Source organism: Marmota flaviventris, chromosome 14 (assembly GCF_047511675.1).
Source record: "Marmota flaviventris isolate mMarFla1 chromosome 14, mMarFla1.hap1, whole genome shotgun sequence".
Lineage (NCBI taxonomy): Eukaryota > Metazoa > Chordata > Mammalia > Rodentia > Sciuridae > Marmota > Marmota flaviventris.
The window spans coordinates 67,848,141-67,872,994 of NC_092511.1; the positions used below are offsets into that span (position 1 = coordinate 67,848,141).

At 39.6% G+C, this 24,854-nt stretch overlaps 1 protein-coding gene across 4 annotated transcripts in view; it reads left to right on the top strand.

Moving 5' to 3' along the window:
- The window catches only part of Ctnna2 (catenin alpha 2), a 983,267-nt gene that overhangs the window by 586,134 nt on the left and 372,279 nt on the right, over nucleotides 1-24,854 (top strand). The window contains exon 8 of one of the 4 annotated variants that reach the window (XM_071601249.1): nucleotides 18,372-18,382. The exons of the other annotated variants lie outside the window; for them this stretch is intronic. Coding sequence (XP_071457350.1) covers nucleotides 18,372-18,382 — 11 coding nt within the window. The remainder of the gene's footprint in view (nucleotides 1-18,371; nucleotides 18,383-24,854) is intronic. 4 annotated transcript variants of the gene reach the window in all.

Here is a 24,854-nt window from a genome sequence, read left to right on the forward strand (position 1 = left end):
TAAAGTGAGTATAATAATGACACCTACCTAAGAGCATTGTCAAGGGAGCAAGTTTTGAGATGATACATGTGGTAAAAGGACTTTTTAAAATATAAAGAGCCTTATGAATGGTAATGATTATCTCTCCGCTGTGAGAAAGGGCAGAGAAAAAATGGACTTATCATCACACTCTGTGGCCTCGGTGCAGCCCCCATGATGAACGCAGTGCAGGGAGAGGCTGGAAGGTAGATCTTCACAGAACCCCTCTGAAGGTGCGATTCATCAGTCCCTGAACAGTGAGTTACTGTGCACAGTGCAGCTCAGGCTGAGACCATTCATATGGTTCTGTCTTCTCCTCCAGCTTTCAGACTCTCAGCTGCATTACAACTCCGTCTTTGGCACTCTGTCAGGGAGAAGCAATCATTGATTAAGGAAGCCAGAGGTTGGTGTCCACAAATACAGAGATACTCATGATAACGATCATCAGTGCTACTTGGCATTCTAAATTTTATTTTATTTGTAGCCTGAAATCAAGGTGAACCTTCTAAGAGTCAATAGTCCTATCTGTGGCTAAATTCAACATTGTCACATACAGTTCTGGAGCTGTACACTGCACAGAGTTGAGATGTATTGTGCAAATTGCAGATATTTTAGAGTTTTACAGTTTTTATGAGAACTTTCGTAAAGTGTCTTGTTTTAACAATATGCCATTTTATGTTTCTAACAGATGGATGTAACGTAAGGTGCTGTATGGGCTAGCTAAAAGATAAATTTCTCTTGCTTTAAGGCTTTTACTATTCTTTATGTAAGCTTTTCCTCCCTTGGGCCAAATGACAGACAATTCCTCTGAGAATGAAGGGAGCAAACCTTCCTTTAAAAAAATCTCCCAATAATAAGAATCTTTAGGTTATTTTTTTTATACTTAGGAAGCTTGCAGCTGTTTCTAAATAAAAGTAAATTTTTAAAAGCCAACTTAATTTGTTCAACATGTGTCTATGAGAACTATTCTAAGGGGAGAAAAAAAGTTCTGGTTGTACAACAGTGTGAGGTGAAGTAGCAACAGGTTCAATTGGTGTTGCTTATAAATACGTAAGCATATATGAATATTCAATATATAATAATTTAGAGTCATAAAATTATTATATTCAATATATAGTAATTTAAACCTAAAGCCTTTGCTGTGTTATACTCAACTGTTCTTTAAAGTGAGTATAATAATGACACCTACCTAAGAGCATAGTAGGTGACGTGGTAGATCCACAGTTGGCAGTGAGGTGGGGGAATATGTACAGGAGGAGTTGAGAGAAGGGTGGTCCAACAAGCGGAAGTCCTACTGAACCATCTATGATAAACAGACTATCTTCCGGTTTCCAGAGGGAAGGGGAACTTGAAGCTCTTTCACATGCAATTCTTCACTTTTGAGGATGGCTTCTACAGAAGCATCTTCCGTGGAAGATGCTTCAAGGTCCATGAAGATTGTAACCTACAGAAAAGGCAGAGAAACCCCATTGTTAGCCACAACCCTGAGGGGTGAGACACTTGCTTGGTTGAGCCTGGATTCCTCTACCAGGCGAATACAGGTTGACTTGGACAGGACTGGCAAGACCTTTGGTGGAAAGGACTCTGCCGTCATCTCCTCATTATCCAGAGACAGTGGTGCCTATCAGAAAGGTTACTAACATTATAATTAAATCTACTTCTGCAGAGAAGGAGGCCCCCATTTAAGGAGCAGAAATGCTTTGACTAATGTCTAGTTAGCAGCATTATCAGTGTTAGGGCCAGAACTGGGTAGCATTCAGGACTTCTGAAACCTGATTCCAGGCTTTGTGTTGCTCTGATGTATTCCATATATTAGTTCCAGGTGTGCTTGGCTTGTGGCCATAATTAGACCCTCTCCATTCAGGCAGAAACCTCAACTCCTGGTTGTTTTTTTTGTTTTTGTTTTTTTTTTTTTTGTCCAATAGTGTCTGGTTGCTGAGTGGTAGCTATGAGTAGCATTATGTAGATTGGACAGGCCCATTTTGGAACATTTCCCAGCTCAGAGACCATTGCGAACATTGACCCCATTTATTCCACTGCTTACTGAACGTCAGGGTTTTGAGAAGATATGAGCACAGCACCGGGGTGAGAGAGAAATGGAACCGCACAGTGTAACCAGGGCTTCTGCCATCTGCAAAGCCAAACTTCCTGCAATACATTTTATCTGCTTTGGATGCCTGCCAAGCCCCTGTTACTCTAAGTTCTGAGGGCAGTCACAGGAGCCCCTGAGTGGTGTCACGTAATGACCACCATGCATCCCTCTTTACAATGGCCTTCAATCCTGGCACTGTGCCTTTCCCAGTGGCTCTGGTCCCTTGAAAGGCTGTAGTGACAGGTCTTCCCTTTGTCCAGAAAGCTCAATCTACACAGCACATTCTCTGAGAGTCCCACAAGGTATATTTGGTAATATTGAAATGCAGATTTCTCCTTTGCTACAATTTTGTCTTAATCAAGACAATCTGATTTTTAAGCTTTAATTCTTTTCATCCTCAGGTAAAAAATAGAGAAATTCAGCTCTGATCCAGAAGATATGGGTTCCAGGTCTCATTTTCTCATTCTTCAGTGAAGTCCTCATAGAATAAAAGCCAAAGGACTTAGTTTCTTTCTCCTTATTAATATTTCCCCTGTCTAAATTGCAGAACTGATAACAGCGTTAAATGAGATCATGGCTGTGCAAATTAAAAAATAAAGCCTGTTTTTTTTTTAACTTGAAAATTAAAAGCCATGCTTTATAATTTTGGATCCTAATAGCAGTATGTGGCCAAAAGAATAAAAACAAACACCAACTTAGGAGCCATTACTATGTTCCAGGTACACTTTTGAGTACTTTTCACACTTTCTTTCTTTTTACCATCACAACATTCCAATGAGATTGGTATCAATGTGATCCTCACATCATTTTCCAACATCATTATGGAGACCTGCAACAGTTAAAACTTTGCCTAATCTTCCAATTATCTGAATAATACAGTATTCGAATTGTGGCTCACATCTGAGTCCACATTTAACTATCACCCTAGGCTACTCCTTAGTAGTATAGCAATTAATAATATTAAACATTCATCTGAAAGACTGATGTTCTTCTATTAATCTGATAGGGAGGTGAGATGGTGTAAGGTCAACTTGTCAGTGTGTATTTTGTGTAAATTGTTCATGGCATGGCACTGTTTCTGAAGACTTAGTGTCCAAATATATCTCATTTACTATTGTCTAGGCCTCTGTTTTCGCCTGAGGTCTTGGGAATGGATTAACTGACATGTAAGAGCTTTGCTAATCCTATGATTTCTAGTCTTGTATAAAGCAGGGGCTACATCTATTTATGTCCACAAATTGGAGGAACCTCACTTCTTTGCGTATTTTTTTTTAATGTAGGGACACTAAGACTCATGGGTGGGCCACAGGTTGAGAGATCATTACCAGGTTCTCAGAACAGGGAAAATAGGGTGCAGGACAGTGAAGAGCAGAGGCAACTTACATCACACTTTGCTCCTTTTGGTCTATGTAATAGAGATAGATACAAAGGGTTAAAAATGAAGTCCTCATTGGTAATTGGTAATGAAACTAAGCATTTGAGGACATAGGGCTCACCTTTTCAGCTGTGCCTTTTTGATGAACACCAAGACATTCCTTCCAAAATATTTTGGTAACATTGCCTGTGAGGCCCAGAACATATGCTGGGAACCAACTGTTCCCAGGATGGATATAAGATGGATATAAGATCTGCTGTCTCCGTGCCTTCAGTCTAGTGGCCTACTCAAGTATCTGTGCACCACAGCTTGTCAGATTACGCACAGTTCTAAACATTCATAGGGCCGGCTTTTTGAACCTTGCTTGAATGGCTCGACTTCATGTTAATTGTTCAAAGCAGGATGCAATTTTGCTTCCCAATTCATACATAAGTATGGCTCTTCTCAGATGACACATAAGCTTATGGATTTAGCAGAAAATTTAAGTGCCCATTTGCTAACTTTATTTTTCTTGTGCAGCAAATGTCAGTTCAGGTTTTGCTGGTCAAACACACCTTATAATGGGCTTTGGTAATTTAGCTCCTAGGAATGGCTTGGTTACAGAACCCCATAAAAGTTTATTGACTTCTGCTTGCTGGCTTAGGTGGTAGGTTAGAATGTACCTCAGAAATTAGCTTCATCCAGTTTAATGACTTCATTACAGAGCAGTTTGCGTGCTCTCAAGCACTTCCTAATATATTTTTTAACGCCAGTTTGTAGCTATCTTGTGCTATTTCTGTGTAGTAGGAGACACAGATTTAGTTTGTTTAAATAGCCAAGATTTTGAAAAATTCTTGCAATGGTACTCTGTATAGTGTCCAGGTGGTTGGGGACCTTTACTACTAATATTGTCTTAGGGGATCATTTGAATATTCAGTGGGCAACTCCAATGTTATAAAGAGGTCACTGTATTCGCTATAGCTTTTTCTAAGGACAAATAGAGATTTGAAAATTATATTTATGGTTTATATAAAACCAAAGGCAATAGATGTTGATGAATATTACAGCCATTTATTAGTATGTATTCATCCTTAAATAAACTTGAGTTTCTTCCTATGTCTAAACAGGGTATTCTAGGAAGACTATTAACCCTTTCTTGGTACCCTGTGACATTTTATTACACATAACTAATGGACTTTCCTGTGTACTATCTAGAAATATGGTGACATCTGCTAATCTGACTACTTACTATTCTATTAGTTCAATGGAGTCTTTGACTTCTTAAAAATATATTTTTGATAAGATTAATATTTTTTTAAAAAAATTGTAAATATATGGTAATCATAGAAGAAACTAAAATAAATATCTAAGAGTATTAACTTACTCTACCATTGGAGAGAAAAAATATTAATATTATGGTTTATTTAGGTATATACTGATCCTAATATATCAAAATATTAACATTTATGTACTTGTTTATAAATATAAACACACATGTGTATGTGTGTTTTATATATTTATTTATGTTCTCTAATATTTATTTATTTATTCTCCTTATTATATATTTGGAGATCCTGAATCTATAAAGCTGAATATCATATTCCTCATATCATATTCTCTTATTTTATACTATAAAGTAAATTTTGGAAATACTTCTCATTTCTCTATTCTTCTTGCTTTGTTTGACTACAGAGTGTTTGCTCTATAGCCTCCTTCCCTATTGTTAGGCATATGGGTGATTTCCAGGATTTGTTATTTTAAAAATGTACATATATGAACAACTTAATGTATAGACATTTTTGTACAATTTTGAGGTTATTTCCTAATAAAAATTCCTAATGGCAATTTTTTAACAATGAATCTTCTAAGTTAAAGTGAGTCTCTGATGCTTCTCCTTTCAATTCTGCCATTCTCTGAGGATTTCCCATCTGGCTATGCTGTACTGTGGGGGGCCACTTTGTCCCACAGACCTCTCTCTACCTTTTTCTCCATGCATCTGCACAAACTCATCCCACACTCTTGGACTTCTATCTTCTCTGTGAAGGAAAGCTCTGAAATAAATAGAGAAGTGTTTACAGTATGTTAATCAACCAAATAAAATTATCATTGTACCTGCAATCTTATGAGTTAGTTTATATGTTATCCCTATTAATTACTCACATGTCCTCAGCTCCAGAAGTTTCTTAAGAACTGAAAATCAGGGCTATCTACAATTTTTTTTCAGATTTTATGAGAAAAACTGGCTAGTCTATCTTCTTCATTTATAAAAATACCAAAAGCAGCAATAATAATAGCTAACCCGAATTCCAGTGTGCCAGACTTGAGTTATTTAACCTGATTCTTAGAAATGAAATTTCCTTAGGCTAATTTTATAACATTCTTTTAACTGGGTGTAAGTGGAGTTGGGGTGAGAGATTGTACATAATTGCTTAATCAGTTTCTTAGTCTCAGTAAGATGTCCTTACTGATTTTCAATTGTTTTCTGTTTCACTTGTGGATTTGTGGGGGGAAGAAGAACAATTCAAAATCTGTGCATCCACAGAATGTTAAGTACTATTTTGTTTAAACTATTTTATTCATGAAAAACACTAAGGACCACAAAGGTTAAAAGACTTTTGTATTTCACATACAAAGCTTGGTTTTCAATATGGTAGCCACCAGCCATGAGCAACTATGTTTAAATGTATAATTTAAATTTAATAAAATTTAAAATTAAGTTTCTTAGTCATTCTAGCTATGTAAGTATTTGATAACCACATGTGGCAATAATTACCATACTGGATGGTACACATAGAGTTCATTTTAATTATTGCAGAAATCTCTGTTGAACAACTCTTTTTAAAAAACCTCTGGTCTAATGCTGGTTCCACTTTTCCACTGTAGATTCCACTGAAACACTTTTTACAACTACTAAGTATTTTCCAGAGCACCCATTTATTGTGTTTCATGCGCAGACCTTTTGAAAATAATGCCCTATTGCATTCCAAAGCCATACCTAGGCTTATTAAAGTATATTGTAATGTCATTGTATTTAAATTATTCACACTGGATTTATAATTACCACTTCAGGTCTTTTAATACACAAGACCCCTAATTTTGCATTTTTCTTAAACATATCAATTTGCATTTAACTATAAATAATAGAGTACTTAGCTCATACATATCAATGAGAATTCCCCTTTAGAAGTAAATGATTGCTTGCTTAATACCAAGGAATTTTAGCGAACATCAAATCCCTTGACAGATGCATGATGCCACAAGGATTTATTTTCTCCTGCTCTTAGCTAAAATAGCATCAGTTGCATTTTGCCATTTAACGATATTGGAGGAGAAAGTTATAGCAAAATGATTTACAAATAGTAATTGCATTTCCCAACTTACCTATTTCTATAAATGAGTCCAAAATTTTAATCTGGATTTGAATACTGGGCCCAATATTATCATATCTATATTTGTCTCTTAACCAATCATACAAGATGATGTTTGTCTTTGATCGAGGTATAAATATATCAGAAATCATTTCATGCCTGAACATTCATAACTTCCTCTATTTCATTTTTACTTTACCCACTGGCAAAAGAAACACAGATGTCAATGTCTTGGATGCCCACCAATGTCCTCCTCTTTTCTGATAAGCCTAGAATCCCTTATTAAAAGTTCTATTTCCTTATCCTATTTTTCTTTTTGGGGGGGAGTCCTTGGGACTGAACTAAGGGTCTCGTGCATGCTGAGCAACACAATAGCACTGAGCTATACCCCCAGCCCCTCCTTATTCTTTCTTAAAACAAACAAACAAACTATTTTCAACTGAGTTGAAGAATATGTCTTGTCTAAGTGCAAGGTGGGAAATAGAAATTCCATATGAAGAAAATATGTAAAAAATAACAATATCTTTGGGGCCCAACAGATATGTCTTTTTGTGTGGAGCTCATGGTATGGAGAATAGCATTGAAAATGGAGCTGAGTAGAGGGAACTGGGACCAAACACAGAGCAGGCCCAGCGGCCTGCTGAGGGGCAGAGCCGCCCCCCACCCCCCTCGCCTGCCAGGTAGGGGAAGGGTGACCACCGACAGAAAAGGCCCAGTGGCCCGTGGCGGGACAGAGCTTCCAATCACTCCTGCAAGGTAGGCGGGCCTGCGACCCACCGGCAGAAGAGGAGCAGTCGCCTGCTGAGAGGCTGAGCCGCCCCCTCCCCCTGCGCCGGCATAGTAGAGGGAACTGGGACCAAACACAGAGCAGGCCCAGCGGCCTGCTGAGGGGCAGAGCCGCCCCACCCCCCTCGCCTGCCAGGTAGGGGAAGGGTGACCACCGACAGAAAAGGCCCAGTGGCCCAGGGCGGGACAGAGCTTCCAATCACTCCTGCAAGGTAGGCAGGCCTGCGACCCACTGGCAGAAGAGGAGCAGCCGCCTGCTGAGAGGCTGAGCCGCCCCCTCCCCCTGCGCCGGCATAGTAGAGGGAACTGGGACCAAACACAGAGCAGGCCCAGCGGCCTGCTGAGGGGCAGAGCCGCCCCCCACCCCCCTCGCCTGCCAGGTAGGGGAAGGGTGACCACCGACAGAAAAGGCCCAGTGGCCCGCGGCGGGACAGAGCTTCCAATCACTCCTGCAAGGTAGGCGGGCCTGCGACCCACCGGCAGAAGAGGTGCAGCCGCCTGCTGAGAGGCTGAGCCGCCCCCTCCCCCTGCGCCGGCATAGTAGAGGGAACTGGGACCAAACACAGAGCAGGCCCAGCGGCCTGCTGAGGGGCAGAGCCGCCCCACCCCCCTCGCCTGCCAGGTAGGGGAAGGGTGACCACCGACAGAAAAGGCCCAGTGGCCCGCGGCGGGACAGAGCTTCCAATCACTCCTGCAAGGTAGGCGGGCCTGCGACCCACCGGCAGAAGAGGAGCAGCGGCCTGCTGAGAGGCAGAGCCGCCCCCTCCCCCCCGCGCCTGCAAGGTAGTCGGAACTGAGACCACCATCAGAACAGGTCAGACCTGCAACCGAGAGACAGAACAGGCCCAGTGGCCTGAGGAAGGGTAGAGCCGCCCCCCCCCCACGCCTGCAAAGTAGGCGGACCTGCGACCCACTGGCAGTACAGCCCCAGAGGCCTGCAGAGGGGCAGTGCCGCTGCCTGCGCCTGCAAAGTAGGCAGAACTGCGACCACCGACAGAACAAGCCTAGCGGCCCGCAGAGGGACAGAGCCGCCGCCCGCGCCTGCAAGGACGGCGGACCTGCTACCGACTGGCAGAGCAGGCCCAGCGGCCTGCCGGCGTGGTAGGCACATTGCCCGAATTGGCGGAGGGGCAGAGCCGCCGCCCGCGCCTGCGAGGGAGACTTTGCAACTATACAAGACCAATATAAATATATAGGGGGAAAATTCAATAGCACAACAGTTTCACCAAGAAGAAAGGAACGTGAACAGTATGAAGAGACAAGGAAAGAAAGGACCACAAGCATTGCAGGTCAACTCAACTTTAGAAGAGGTAATAGCTGCAGCTGATGGAATGTCAGATAAAGAATTCAGGATATACATGCTTCAGATGATCTGGAGTCTCAAGGAAGACATCAGACAGCAAAATCAGACAATGAAAGATCACTTCAACAATGAATTACATAAACAAATCCAAGAAGCAAAAGATCAACTATACAGGGAAATACAGGTTATAAAAAACAAACAAACAGAAATCCTAGAAATGCAGGAAGCAATAAGCCAACTTAAAAACTCAATTGAGAATACTACCAGCAGAGTAGAACACTTAGAAGACAGAACATCAGACAATGAAGATAAAGTATTTCAACTTGAAAAGAACATAGACAGCTCAGCAAGACTGTTAAGAAACCATGAGCAGAACATCCAAGAAATATGGGATAACATCAAGAGACCAAATTTAAGAGTCATTGGGATACAGGAAGGAACAGAGTTTCAAACCAAAGGAATGAGCAATCTATTCAATGAAATAATTCGAGAAAACTTCCCAGACTTGAAGAATGAGACAGAACCCCAAATCCTAGAAGCCTACAGGACGCCGAATGTGCAAAATCATAAGAGACCCACACCTAGACACATTATAATGAAGATGCCCAACATACAGAATAAGGAGAGAATTTTAAAAGCTACAAGAGAAAGGAAGCAGATCACATTTAGGGGTAAGCCAATCAGGATAACAGCTGATCTTTCAACACAGACTCTGAAAGCTAGAAGATCCTGGAATAACATATTTCAAACACTGAAAGAAAATGGGTTCCAACCAAGAATTGTGTTTCCAGCGAAATTAAGCTTCAGGATGGAAGATGAAATTAAAACCTTCCACGATAAACAAAAGTTAAAAGAATTTGCAGCTAGAAAACCATCTCTTCAAAACATCCTTGGCAAAACATTACAGGAAGAGGAAATGGAAAATAACAATGAAAACCAACAGTGGGAGGTAGGACACTAAAGGGGGGAAAATAATCAAAGTGGAAAACAAACCATGTTTAGTAACATAAATAAACAAATATGGCTGGAAGAACAACCCATATCTCAATAATAACCCTAAATGTTAATGGCTTAAACTCACCAATCAAGAGACACAGGCTAGTAGAATGGATCACAAAACAAGACCCAACAATATGCTGCCTACAGGAGACGCATTTGATAGGAAAAGACATACATAGGCTGAAGGTGAAAGGTTGGGAAAAATCATATCACTCATATGGACTTCGGAAACAAGCAGGAGTATCCATACTCATATCAAATAAAATAGATTTTAAGCCAAAGTTAATCAAAAGGGATAAAGAGGGACACTACATACTGCTCAAGGGAACCATACACCAACAAGACATAACAATCATAAATATATATGCCCCAAACAATGGTGCAGCTATGTTCATCAAACAAACTCTTCTCAAGTTCAAGAGTCTAATAGACCACCATACAATAATCATGGGAGACTTCAACACACCTCTCTCACCACTGGACAGATCTTCCAAACAAAAGTTGAATAAGGAAACTATAGAACTCAATAACACAATTAATAACCTAGACTTAATTGACATATATAGAATATACCACCCAACATCAAACAGTTACACTTTTTTCTCAGCAGCACATGGATCCTTCTCAAAAATAGATCATATATTATGTCACAGGGAAACTCTTAGACAATACAAAGGAGTAGAGATAATACCATGCATCCTATCTGATCATAATGGAATGGAACTGAAAATCAACGATAAAAGAAGGAAGGAAAAAGAATATATCACTTGGAGAATGAACAATAGGTTACTGAATGATCAATGGGTTATAGAAGACATCAAGGAGGAAATTAAAAAATTCTTAGAGATTAATGAAAACACAGACACAACATATCGGAATCTATGGGACACATTGAAAGCAGTTCTAAGAGGAAAATTCATTGCTTGGAGTTCATTCCTTAAAAAAAGAAAAAACCAACAAATAAATGATCTCATACTTCATCTCAAAATCCTAGAAAAAGAAGAGCAAAACAACAGCAAAAGAAGTAGAAGGCAAGAAATAATTAAAATCAGAGCTGAAATCAATGAAATCGAAACAAAAGAAACAATTGAAAAAATTGACAAAACTAAAAGTTGGTTCTTTGAAAAAATAAACAAAATCGACAGACCCTTAGCCATGCTAGCGAAGAGAAGAAGAGAGAGAACTCAAATCACTAACATACGGGATGAAAGAGGCAATATCACAACAGACACTTCAGAAATACAGAAGATAATCAAAAATTATTTTGAATCCTTATACTCCAATAAATTAGACGATAGTGAAGGCATAGATAAATTTCTTAAGTCATATGATCTGCCCAGATTGAGTCAGGAGGATATAGACAACCTAAACAGACCAATATCAATTGAGGAAATAGAAGAAACCATCAAAAGACTACCAACTAAGAAAAGCCCAGGACCGGATGGGTATACAGCAGAGTTTTACAAAACCTTTAAAGAGGAACTAATACCAATACTTTTCAAGCTACTTCGGGAAATAGAAAAAGAGGGAGAACTTCCAAATTCATTCTACGAGGCCAACATCACCCTGATACCTAAACCAGACAAAGACACTTCAAAGAAAGAAAACTACAGACCAATATCTCTAATGAACCTAGATGCAAAAATCCTCAATAAAATTCTGGCCACTCGGATACAAAGGCACATCAAAAAAATTGTGCACCATGATCAAGTAGGATTCATCCCTGGGATGCAAGGCTGGTTCAATATAAGGAAATCAATAAATGTTATTCACCACATCAATAGACTTAAAAATAAGAACCATATGATCATCTCGATAGATGCGGAAAAAGCATTCGACAAAGTACAGCATCCCTTTATGTTCAAAACTCTAGAAAAACTAGGGATAACAGGAACATACCTCAATATTGTAAAAGCAATCTATGCTAAGCCTCAGGCTAGCATCATTCTGAATGGAGAAAAATTGAAGACATTCCCTCTAAAATCTGGAACAAGACAGGGATGCCCTCTCTCACCACTTCTGTTCAACATAGTTCTCGAAACACTGGCCAGAGCAATTAGACAGACGAAAGAAATTAAAGGCATCAAAATAGGAAAAGAAGAACTTAAATTATCACTATTTGCAGATGACATGATTCTATACCTAGCAGACCCAAAAGGGTCTACAAAGAAACTATTAGAGCTAATAAATGAATTCAGCAAAGTGGCAGGATATAAAATCAACACGCATAAATCAAAGGCATTCCTGTATATCAGCGACAAATCCTCTGAAATGGAAATGAGGACAACCACTCCATTCACAATATCTTCAAAAAAAATAAAATACTTGGGAATCAACCTAACAAAAGAGGTGAAAGACTTATACAATGAAAACTACAGAACCCTAAAGAGAGAAATAGAAGAAGATCTTAGAAGATGGAAAAATATACCCTGTTCATGGATAGGCAGAACTAACATCATCAAAATGGCGATATTACCAAAAGTTCTCTATAGGTTTAATGCAATGCCAATCAAAATCCCAACGGCATTTCTTGTAGAAATAGAGAAAGCAATCATGAAATTCATATGGAAAAATAAAAGACCCAGAATAGCAAAAACAATGCTAAGCAGGAAGTGTGAATCAGGCGGTATAGCGATACCAGACTTCAAACTATATTACAGAGCAATAGTAACAAAAACAGCATGGTACTGGTACCAAAACAGGCGGGTGGACCAATGGTACAGAATAGAGGACACAGAAACCAATCCACAAAACTACAACTATCTTATATTTGATAAAGGGGCTAAAAGCATGCAATGGAGGAAGGATAGCATCTTCAACAAATGGTGCTGGGAAAACTGGAAATCCATATGCAACAAAATGAAACTGAATCCCTTTCTCTCGCCATGCACAAAAGTTAATTCAAAATGGATCAAGGAGCTTGATATCAAATCAGAGACGCGCCGTCTGATAGAAGAAAAAGTTGGCTACGATCTACAGTCGGTGGGGTCGGGCTCCAAATTCCTCAATAGGACACCCATAGCACAAAAGTTAATAACTAGAATCAACAAATGGGACTTACTCAAACTAAAAAGTTTTTTCTCAGCAAAAGATACAATAAGAGAGGTAAATAGAGAGCCTACATCCTGGGAACAAATCTTTACTCCTCACACTTCAGATAGAGCCCTAATATCCAGAGTATACAAAGAGCTCAAAAAATTAGACAATAAGAGAACAAACAACCCAATCAACAAATGGGCCAAGGACCTGAACAGACACTTCTCAGAGGAGGACATACAGTCAATCAACAAGTACATGAAAAAATGCTCACCATCTCTAGCAGTCAGAGAAATGCAAATCAAAACCACCCTAAGATACCATCTCACTCCAGTTAGATTGGCAGCCATTATGAAGTCAAACAACAACAAGTGCTGGCGAGGATGTGGGGAAAAGGGTACACTTGTACATTGCTGGTGGGACTGCAAATTGGTGCAGCCAATTTGGAAAGCAGTATGGAGATTTCTTGGAAAGCTGGGAATGGAGCCACCATTTGACCCAGCTATTCCCCTTCTCGGTCTATTCCCTAAAGACCTAAAAAGAGCATGCTACAGGGACACTGCTACATCGATGTTCATAGCAGCACAATTCACAATAGCTAGACTGTGGAACCAACCTAGATGCCCTTCAATGGATGAATGGATAAAAAAAATGTGGCATTTATACACAATGGAGTATTACTCTGCATTAAAAAATGACAAAATCATAGAATTTACAGGGAAATGGATGGCATTAGAGCAGATTATGCTAAGTGAAGCTAGCCAATCCCTAAAAAACAAATGTCAAATGTCTTCTTTGATATAAGGAGAGTAACTAAGAACAGAGTAGGGTCGAAGAGCATGAGAAGAAGATTAACATTAAACAGGGATGAGAGGTGGGAGGGAAAGGGAGAGAGAAGGGAAAATGCATGGAAATGGAAGGAGACCCTCAGAGTTATACAAAAGTACATACAAGAGGAAGTGAGGGGAAGGGGAAAAATAATACAAGGGGGACAAACGAATGTCAGTAAAGGGGGCAGAGAGAGAAGAGGGGAGGGGAGGGGAGGGGAGGGGAAGAGGGATAGTAGAGGATAGGAAAGACAGCAGAATACAACAGACACTAGTATGGCAATATGTAAATCAATGGATGTGTAACTGATGTGATTCTGCAATCTGTATATGGGGTAAAAATGGGAGCTCATAACCCACTTGAATCAAATTGTGAAATATGATATATCAAGAACTATGTAATTTTTTGAACAGCCAACAATAAAAAAAAAAAAAAAAGAAAATGGAGCTAAAGAGATAACCAAGAACCAGGTTAGGAAGGGCCCTAAAAGCACTTGTGAGAATTTTTGAATTTAGTTTATAAATAGGGAGGGGTATGGCAAAGATTTGGACAGGGGAGCACCAGGATGACTTTGTACCTGTGACTAGTTTCTCCACCAGCAATCTGAAGAACAGGCTGGAGAAGGGTGGTACTCAAGGAAGGAAGGAAGGAACGCCATCACCCACGAGAGGTGGTACTCAAGGAAGGAAGGTGATGGTAAAACCAATGGAAGGTATTTTAAATGTTGGAAGGAACACGGTGGCAGTGGCTTTGGGAAAGAAAAAGTGCATGGAGATTCCAGAGACATTTAGAAATTACTCATCCTTCTCTTCTTCATCTGTTTCAAATAAAAATTATTCAGAGTCCAGTCCTTGAGACCTTTCCCAAGCCTGAACAGTAACATAGAAAACCTCTTGTCCGCTTCACATACTTAGATCTGCTACAGTTCCTGCATTCCTTATTTACCCCAGTCCTTCCTTATTACTCTGTTGTTACCTACCTTCTTCCCTGTCTAATATTCTCAGATGAGATATGATCTTCTAGAAGCTAGAAGGTTGCCTCTTCTAGGGATACAAATAACAACCAAGATGAGAGGAAACTGGGATAGGTTTTCCAAATCTGATTGATCACCTGGGACCTTCTGAGAGATTGATGATTCTTTGATCCCAACGATAGACCTTCTGATTAAGTAGAATGGTTTCCAGGAATGTATATTTTTAGTTTCAGCAGATTCTGATGGTCACTCCTGTGAGTGAAACTGTGGGTGGAGTTTCTAATTCTGACTTTGTCTCTTATTTTGAGTCTGTGGACTTATCAAGAAACTTACATTTTAGGGTCCCAATTTCTGCAGTTACTAACTTACAGTATTGAAGTAGCCAGTTTCTGAGGTCATATGAGTCAAGAATTTGCCTAGATAAATGTGCTTCCTCTAACCATAACTAATTTCTCCTCTTAAGAGTAGAGTCTGCATTATTATTATTTTTTGAATGTGTTAGCTTGCAATTTCTCACACTAACATTTCCTATAACTCTCTCTGGAGGGGGTCTCCTTGCTAGGAAATTTCTGTGTAGGGAGTATGAGTGGGCACACAGTCAGAGAGAGAGCTCATGTCCAACGCCATCACCCACGAGAAAGTGTCGTCGAGTTCTGTAGAACAACAGATGGTGGTAGGTGGCTAAGGGTGTGTGTGGGGCTTTCTTCAGAAGCCTGTGGGCCAGCGTCAGCTGTGCCCCTGCCTCTTGCCAGTTTTTCGCCTACAGCTCCTCCTTGGTGCCTTAGCCACGCCTCAGGTGTGCTGCAAGCTTGGTGATTCATTACACAACGTGGCAGTGAGCGCTTCTTTCACGAGGAGGCGGCAGGGATTTTCCTGTGCTAGCCTGACAGCAAGCTCCTCCTCACTTAACCTCCATGGATAAAGATTAATTGATGCTCAATATTTTTTTTTAATGTTGTATATGGTTTTTGCCCTCCTGAGAAGTCACTTGTGGAGCTATCAGTATTAAAATGGCCTGCAAAGCAAAGCAAGGAAATGAGCCACTAACCCAGACAGAAGGGGAGAGCAGAATGAGAGGAGGCTTAATGGTTTAATTTCCTGATTAGTGCCAGGCTGAGGTGGGAGTGAAAAGGAGTGCATGCCCTAACATGAGCAGGAACAGTTGTCTCTGTAAGCCCCTCTGAATGCCTCTGAGGAACAAGAAGCCATGGTCTTTGCTTTCTAGTCCCCTGAGAGACACCCCTTCAAGATACTGTTCCCTGAGGTCTAAGGTTTTTCAACTGTCACTCATGCTCATGGACAGCTCCTGGTGGCAGCTCCTTCTCCCTCCCCTCACAGTTCCCTCCCCTCATCTTCTCACCTGTTCTCAGAGGACATACAGCGTGGAGAGGGGAAAAGTTTGATATATATGCTAAGTCTATGAGCAGCCTTCAGAGGTGAAGATAGCCATAGCGTAGTGCAGGGTGAAAGGAGGGAAGGAAAATGAATAGAAAAGACTGAGAAAAAGAGAATAAGACTGGGGTCTTAGTCTATTTTTTGTGCTGCCATAACATAATACCACAGACTGGGTAATTTTTTGCTGGGGTGAGGGGTACTGGTGATTAAACTGTGGGGGACTTGGCCACTGAGCCACATCCCCAGTCCTTCTTTGTATTTTATTTAGAGACAGGGTCTCACTGAGTTGCTTAGCTTCGATTTGGCTGAGGCTGGCTTTGAACTCACGATCCTCCTGCTTCAGCCTCACCAGCCACTGGGATTACAGGTGTGTGCCACTGCACCCAGCCAGACTGGGTAATTTGCAAGGAACAAAAATTTATTCTCATAGTCTGGAGGCTGGGAAGTCTAAAATCAGTCACAGACATTGGGTGTAGTGAGGGCCTTGTTGCTGTGTCCACATATGGCAGAAAGACAGCTGAATGCTGAGTGAAGCCCTTTTAATAAGACCTTTGATTCCATTTGAAATAAAAGAAGCCCTTATGGCCTCATCACCTCTGAAAAGCCCTGTGCCTTAATATCACCACTTGGCATCACCTGGATTTTGGAGGGGACACAGTCAAACCGTAGTAACTGCCTTATGCCAACAGAGAACAAAATTTTGGACCCAACACCTGACATGCTTTTTAACTGATGGTCTAACTGGATTTTGACTAGTAAGATTCTCCTATCAGATGCACCGCTTGGGTCCAGGGCTTGTCCTTACAGAGCTTACAATCTAGGAGGGAAACAGACTGAAGCAGTTTGCCACCCAGATGCAAAACTACCAATGACAATATATGCTAGGAAGGAGAGTACAGGTATGAGAGCATAAAACAAGAGGACCTGACATTCTGGAGAACCTTGAAAAGTCTTCCTTGGGGAAGCACATTTGAGGAGAGATCTGAAAGATGATGGAAAGATGCATTCTTGACAGTAAGGGTCAAAGGGTGAGTTGAAAGTGTTCCTGGCTGAATACAAAGGAGGCTGAGTCAGTGGATCTTCCAAGGAGGATGAGTCTAAGGGGTACAAGAGAGGGCAGGATCACTTGTTCTTATATTTCCCTCTGTGACCTAAAGGGATTTGCCAGAAACACTTTCTCAGTACCAAAGAGGCCTTCCATTCTGTATCTCAGCTACTGAATAAGAGCCTTTCTCATAAAACCTAGGTAAATGTGAACTGAGTCTCTGCTTTGAAGTGGCTACAATCTGCCATGGTAAACAGGCAATTGTTTGGGTCTGGGTGGGGGCTTGTAAGCCCACGGAGTTCAGCTCTTGCTTTTCTGAAAACTTCTACTGGACTGAGAGCTAGAGTGGCAGCTGCTGCCCTCCAGGTTATGCTCATGCCAGACATAGCTGTGCTCAGATTCCTGAACCCCAGATGCAGGCACAGATTGGCATGATTTTAATGCAAAATTACACCCTGAGAATAGAAAGGGATTGGGCACCGGATGGATGGGTATAGAATGCTATCAGACCTAAAGAGCCCTAAGTAGGTCTCTGTTTCCCTTTGTGTTGTTTTAAAATTTGCAAACCTGTCCTGTATCTAATTTGTTTCATTTGATATCCACATATTATCTTAATTGTACAGGTGGCAAAACCAGGTTACAGAAACATGAAATGACGAGTCAAAGGTCAAAGACGATATTCTCTCCACTTTTCCTTATGGATTCTCACTCAGGAGTCCACCTCTAATTAGAATCCAGGTCTTCCATTTAGAGACAAATGACAAGACTAAAATCAGAAACTCTAGAAAGATAAATCTCAGAAAAGATTTAGTCTAATTTCTTACATGTACTCTACCGTCTCAATTCCTATATAATGAAAATTTATATTCCCGGGAATAATCCCATGCTGCCTTGTAAATCATAGAAGAAAGATTTAATTTAGTTCAGGCCCATTAGGTGTATTTATTGTACTCTGAATCATTGGTATGGGATACGTATGACAACTCCCAGGATGCCAGAATATCACAATCAAAGGAAAATCCATTTTTTTCATCTTATTTATAATAACAGGTGACCACTCTGCTAGTCCAAGGCCAGAAACAGATAAACATACACAAAAGCAGTTCAGATGTTAGAAATGTGAAAGCTTCTTGGCTAGCCATCAACACTTTACTGAAGATTAGGACTTCTCAAGAAAGCAGCAAAGTGCACACAAGTGAGGGGACAGCATTCATTGAAGTGAAGTAGTGAATGTCACAGTTGTCATCTCCATGCAGTGCTACAGTTTAGATCTTGAATGTCCCCAAAGGACCATGCATTATAGAGTTGGTCTGCAGTCTATGATACTACTAGGAGGTATGGCCTAGTGGAAGGAAGTTAGGTCATTAGGGGTGTGCCCTTGAAGGGGCTATTGTGACCCTGGCCCCTCCTCTTCTTCTAGTTCACACTCAGCCACATAATGAATGGCATCCTCCACCATGTTCTCTTGCCTTGATGAACTCAACCCCCACAGGCCCAAGGCAATGGGTTAATTGGTCATGAATGGAAATCTTCAAAACTATGAGCCAAATGTTTCCTCTTTTTAAGTTTATTACCACAGGTATTGTTTTTTTTTATAATAGTAGAAAGCTGACTGGCACAGGTGGCAAGCAGGTCTTCATGAGCATACCATAAAGACTTAAGAAATTGCACCTGAATTTTTATTCTAAAACAATACTGGATTTTAATTTTATCAACACTCCTACAATTTATATATTCCTCATGAAAGTTTCATTGTTCCATATCATTTAGACAAAGTAATATTATTTATTTCCTTCAGTCCTAAGCCCACTATGTTTAACTATGAAATTTCTACTTTTATTGCTAACGGAAATATGACTATGCATAAGAACTATACAACCTGAATGTTCTTAAATGGTCTTTCTGCTTAAAACTGAATTCTGAGCATTCTTTTCCATCAGACAATGTGGCACATGTTGGTAGTTTTCTGCTCATTCTTAATTATATTATTTTATTATAATTAAACACTTTTTAGAAACTAACAGCATTTTTTATGAATTATTATGAATTCTCTTTATATGAACTTGAAATAAAAACTCTCCTAATATATTTTTTTAGAGTTACATGAGCTGCGTTTGAGATAAAATTGCCAGCAACTACAGCAGTTTTGACTAACTTAGCAATAATCCTTACCTAATAAACCTAAGGTTATAAACAAGAGGCTTTAATCAGACCCATAAACCTAGGGCTGTAAAACTGACCGTGAACAGGCCAGATCTGGGGGTGTTTATTTGGCTAACGTAATTTGTACTTAAATATGAAATTGAATTTCTTGATACGGGAAATAATATCCCTTTTCCACAGGCCCTACTATTCTCTGTTGAACTCAACTCTTTTCACTCATTAATACTTTCTGCTTAGACCCTGTGGACCCCTGAGTTTGTGATTCCTCCTAACCTTTTCTTTGTTTATTCCAAGTGATTCTAAACCTTCTAGGTTTTGGTTTGTTTGTTTTTGTCTTCAGTTATTTTCCAATATTGTGCAACTTTAAAACTACTTAGGAAGAGCGAAAAGACTTGGTAGTATCTTCCAGTACTACAGGGCTTTCCTCGCCTCTGGCACGTGGGCAAAGAAATCATCCTTTGTTAATCATCTCTCATATTCAATCAGGGAACTGATTGCCTTACATGTTCTAGGTCATGTGCTCGCAGCATGTAAAGTAAGTGATTCAAACCCAAACCACAGTCTTCATTTGGTGAGGAAAAAAATTCAAGACAGAATTCAATAAAAGTTTAGTTGATATTTTCATAGAGCCCTTGATGATTTGCTCTGACTTACGTGACAGTCTCTCCAAATCACTGTTTTTGAGTCTGACAAGAATTGTCATACCAGAGGTAGAACTATGATTTTTTTGGAGTAATATATTTTTCAACTCAAATAATTCCAGTTTTAGACAACTCAGTTGTCTAAGATAAATGGGTTAGAGGCTTCAGGGGTGCTTCCTTAAGGACATACAATGTATGATAAATTGAACAATCAGATAAAGTTTGAAGAGAATATTCATGATAACAGTTACTTCTACTTACCAGAGGATTTAGTAATTAAATGCTAGCCTCCTGGTATGTTCAGATGATTGTGGGACTTTGACAGTTTGAGAATCAGAGTGAGTGGGTAAGCGGAGAACAAAGAAATAAACTTGCAAGCCATTGCCAAGATAAGTTATATTTGAAAATATGAAATCTTCTCCCCCTAGGAAACAAAAGATCATATGTACATGCAATTTCCCAATCCCAGTCTACCCTGTGATGTGGAATGCCCTTGAGTACATACAGACTTGTTTTGATTGATGGAATTTTTTGATGTGAGAGACAAAGTTTGGAAAATGAGTTGTACCTAACTAACGGCAAGAAACAGTCTATCCTGGCTCATGAAACACTGAGAAGTATAAAGTATATGATGATGATGGTGGCTGGGATATATATCCCTTTTCCACAGGCCCACTATTCTCATATATATATGTATGTTTACATTGCAATAGGGAAACATCACCACTTGGTTAGCTACAAAAACAGAGTGGATGACAAGGATCTTTCAGCCACAAGTTAGACCACATTGCACAAGCTTCTTTATTCTCAGTCTCACTTTCCTTTTTATATAATAGGAATATGAGGAATAACTGCCTCAGAGGGTTGCTTTGAGTGGTAAATAACTCAGGTATGTATACAAAAAGTGAAAATATGTATCTGGGAGAAAATTTCATGTAAGGATTAGATTAAAACAAGAAAATTTAAAGCTTCTGAAAGTCCCATCAGGCCGATGGTTTATATCATACTGATCTATAAGAGAGCTCTTTAGTGAATGTTCTCTGCCTTGTAGATGGAAGACCATCCCTCTTAGATTAGATTCCACGGGAGGATGAATCACATCAGACCACTGGGGAAAAGACGTTTTGAAATGGAGCTAGTTAAATCTTATCAGCAAGTACTATGTTGATGTATAATTACTTATCATTACTGCAATACATCATTTTAAAAAGTATTTCCCAACTGCTTCTCTCCCCCTTATAAATGTATTATTCATATCTATATAAATAACAGTTCACTGAATTCATTTAAAGAAATCCATTGATTCTAGTAAATTATTAGACACATGTAACTGTCACTCAGGCAATAATCTACAAACGCCCTGCTCAGGATTTTTGGAAATTTGCTCTGAGGATGAAAGATGAACAAAAATACCATTCCATCTGTTAGCCAAACTGACTGCACCAAATAATTCGGAACTTAATTACAGAGTTGGCTACATTTTCAAAATGCAATTTCCAAAGGCTGAGCATTTTATTTAAATCTTTCTCTGTTTATTTCCTCCAAGGACCATCAGTGGTGTTTGCAAATTTCAGTTTTAGAACCTGGTAAGTTTTGGCTATTAAGGACCCAAGGGTTAGGAATCAGGCCCAGAGAGAAGAGGGAAGTGGGGAGAAAACTGCATTCTTCTTCTCTCCTCCTTTTCTTTACACCTTCTTCAAACTGGTCCTAGCTATGTACAACTCCATGTATGTTCACCTACAAAGAAAGCTGTTAATTTCAGATAGATGATAATTATTTTTGAGTATTGAGTGTATCTCATGCAACACTTGAGCAGTACTTTTTAAAAAATATTTTTATTAGTTATAGATAGACACAGTGACTTTATATTTTATTTATTTTTTATATGGTGTTGAGAATTGAACCCAGTACCTCACACATGCTCGGCAAGTGCTCTACCACTGAGCCGCAACCCCAGCCCTTCGGCAGTACTTTTACTAACAATAATTTATTTTCTGAATCCTAAGTTTACCGGGGGAGTCTGTATTTATATTTACTATTTCTAGCAGCCCAAGGTAAAAGACCAATATATGACTGAGATATTTATTTGAAAAATAGGATCAAAGTTTCTCCCTCCGAATATCTAATTGTTTTAAATTGGAAAGTCCTAAAGACCATAAAACAATGATAAATTGATGAAGTGATGGTGTTAATAAGCACAATTGAATTTTTCTATATTATCTACATATATCAAAACATCACATTGTATCCCATAAATCTATTTTGTGAAAATGCTTACCATATATTTTCGTCAGATAAAAATAAAATTTTAAAATTAAAAATGATCAAACCCTTTAAGATCCAAAATAAATGAATCTCTATTGATGGAATTTGGGGCATGCTTGAAAGGTAGTTTATAATGATGGTTTGTTTGTTTGTTTGTTTGTTTGTTTGTTTTTTGGTTGAGACCTTTCTCTTTCACCTAAATTTAGAACATATAGATAGCATTTGTTCCTGATACTTAGAAGCTTTGAAGAAGGAAAGGGGAAGAAAGGAGTTAGGATTAAGATGTAGTATTTTATTAATTTATTTTTAATCTGTCCATAAATCTTAACTTGAATGAGTAAAGAGGGGAAAAGAAGGTTAACTTGTCAGCTTTAATCTAAATCTTAGAATTTAGATTTTACATTTTAAAAGCTGCAATTATTTTATTGATGCATTATTGTTGTACCTAATGATGGGATTTATTGTTATGTATTAGTGTGTGCACACAATGTAACAATATAATTGGAACAACATCCCTCCCCAGGATTCCCCTTCCCTTCCCTCCTCCAAACCCAGGTCCCTTTCCTCTTTTCTGCTGATCTTCCTTTGCTTTGCATGAGATCACTCCTACTGCTCTTTTCCTTTTCCTCTTTAACTTCCACATATGAGACAAAACATATGACCCTTGACCACCTTACTCTGGCTTATTTCACTTAACATAATGTTATTGAGTTTCATCCATTTCCTGAAAATTACATAATTTCATTTTTCTTTTTGGCTGAATAAAACTCTATTGTGTATATATACCACTTTCTCTTTATCCATTCATCGATTGATAGACACCTAGGCTGGTCCACAAATTTACTATTGTGAATTGTGCTGCTATAAACATGGGTATGCATGTATCACTGCAGTATGATGACTTTAATTATTTAGGATAAATACCAGAGAGTGGTATAGCTGGGTCATATGGTGGTCCCATGCCTAGTCTTTTGAGGAACCTCCATACTGACATGGAATCATTGTTTGTTTCTCTATTTCTCTCACATTCCAAATCCAATCCAGTAATAAATATTGTCAACCTTCAAAGTATTAGCAGAATCTGTCCACTTCCTACCATGTCGTCTGCTAATGCCATGGTCAACACACTGTCAGTTTTCACCTGAATTATTCCTGTAGCTTTCTGTCTTAGTCTCTCTGCTTCCACCATCACCCTTTGTTGTTTACTCCCCACATAGCATCTTGATTGTTCTTGTTGAAATCTAACTCTGAAATGTCACTTAAACCACTTCTATGATCTTCATGTCACTCAGATCAAGTCCTAACAGTGGTCTTCAAGGACAGCCAACCTCCCTGTCCCTTCTACCCTGCCCCCCTACATGAACACGTGTGCACACACACACACACACACTTACACACTGTAGTTCTGAGAACTCAACTCCCATGATGACTCTTCATCACTCTTTCTCTCCCACACTGGACTCTTAGCCAATTCTCTACTGTATGTGACACGCCTCTGCCTCAGCAGCTTTGCAACCTGCCTGCAGCAGGTATCTTTCTGACTTACTCCTTTCCGTCCTTCAAAGTTGCATTCACATATCTCATTCACAGTAATTGCAAACCTCCTTTACCTCCATGTTCATATTTTACTTTTCTTCTACACAGTATATATTTCTGTCTACAGCCTATCTTTTCCTGGTTTATCTTGTAATTGCCTGTCTCTTCTACTACAATAGGAGCTCTGCAAAGACCCTATGCTTTGTGCTATTGCTCTTATTTATTTTTATAGTCCTGTGTCCCTGTGCTTACTGCTCAGCCCCTGGAAAGTGTTCCATAAAAATTTTTTGAATGAGTGAAACATTTATAGTTTTTAACAAATTGCTTTATGAATTAGATATGTAACTGAAAATAGCAGAGTCTTGAAGGTCTGACATATCATATGCTAGCTTTCACAGTGGGGTAACATTTGGCAAAAGATCCAGGGCACAGTGGCAGGTGATACAAGAGGCCAAGAAGATAGGGTTCAATTGTATAGACAAAGACAATATGAGACCTTTGGATGCCAGAGGAAGAATTAGCAGGACTTTACAATTTGGCCAAGGACTGACCTTTTATAAGATTACATTCCAGAAGTACTCATTGTGTGTCACTATGGAGTTCATACCCACAATTCAATAGTCTTCACTCTGGGGCTCCCATGTGATCATGTGGATCTTAGAAGAAGTTAAGATAATTAAAAGTCCAACTTGCCCTGAGCTCTGGGGATCACATAATATTGTACCATGGCAAACAGTCTTTCTGCCACCCTTATTTCCTTTCTGCTCCAGTCTCAATCCCCGGGTTCCTTACTATATTGTTTCAGAAAGAACTTTCTAAGAAACTAATCAAACCATGTCATGGTCTGTCTTTTAAATAGCTGGTTGTCTTATTGAGGATAAACTCCACCTGTCCCTGCTCCCGCATCCTTATTTCCCTTCTCTTCAGTTCTTCCTTGGACCAGGTACATTGAGCTTCCGCATATGTTTTCGGGTCCCTGCCCCTTCTTAACCCCCACCTCTAGAATGACCTCTGTTAACCTGGCAAACTTCCTTGGGCAACAAAACTCAACT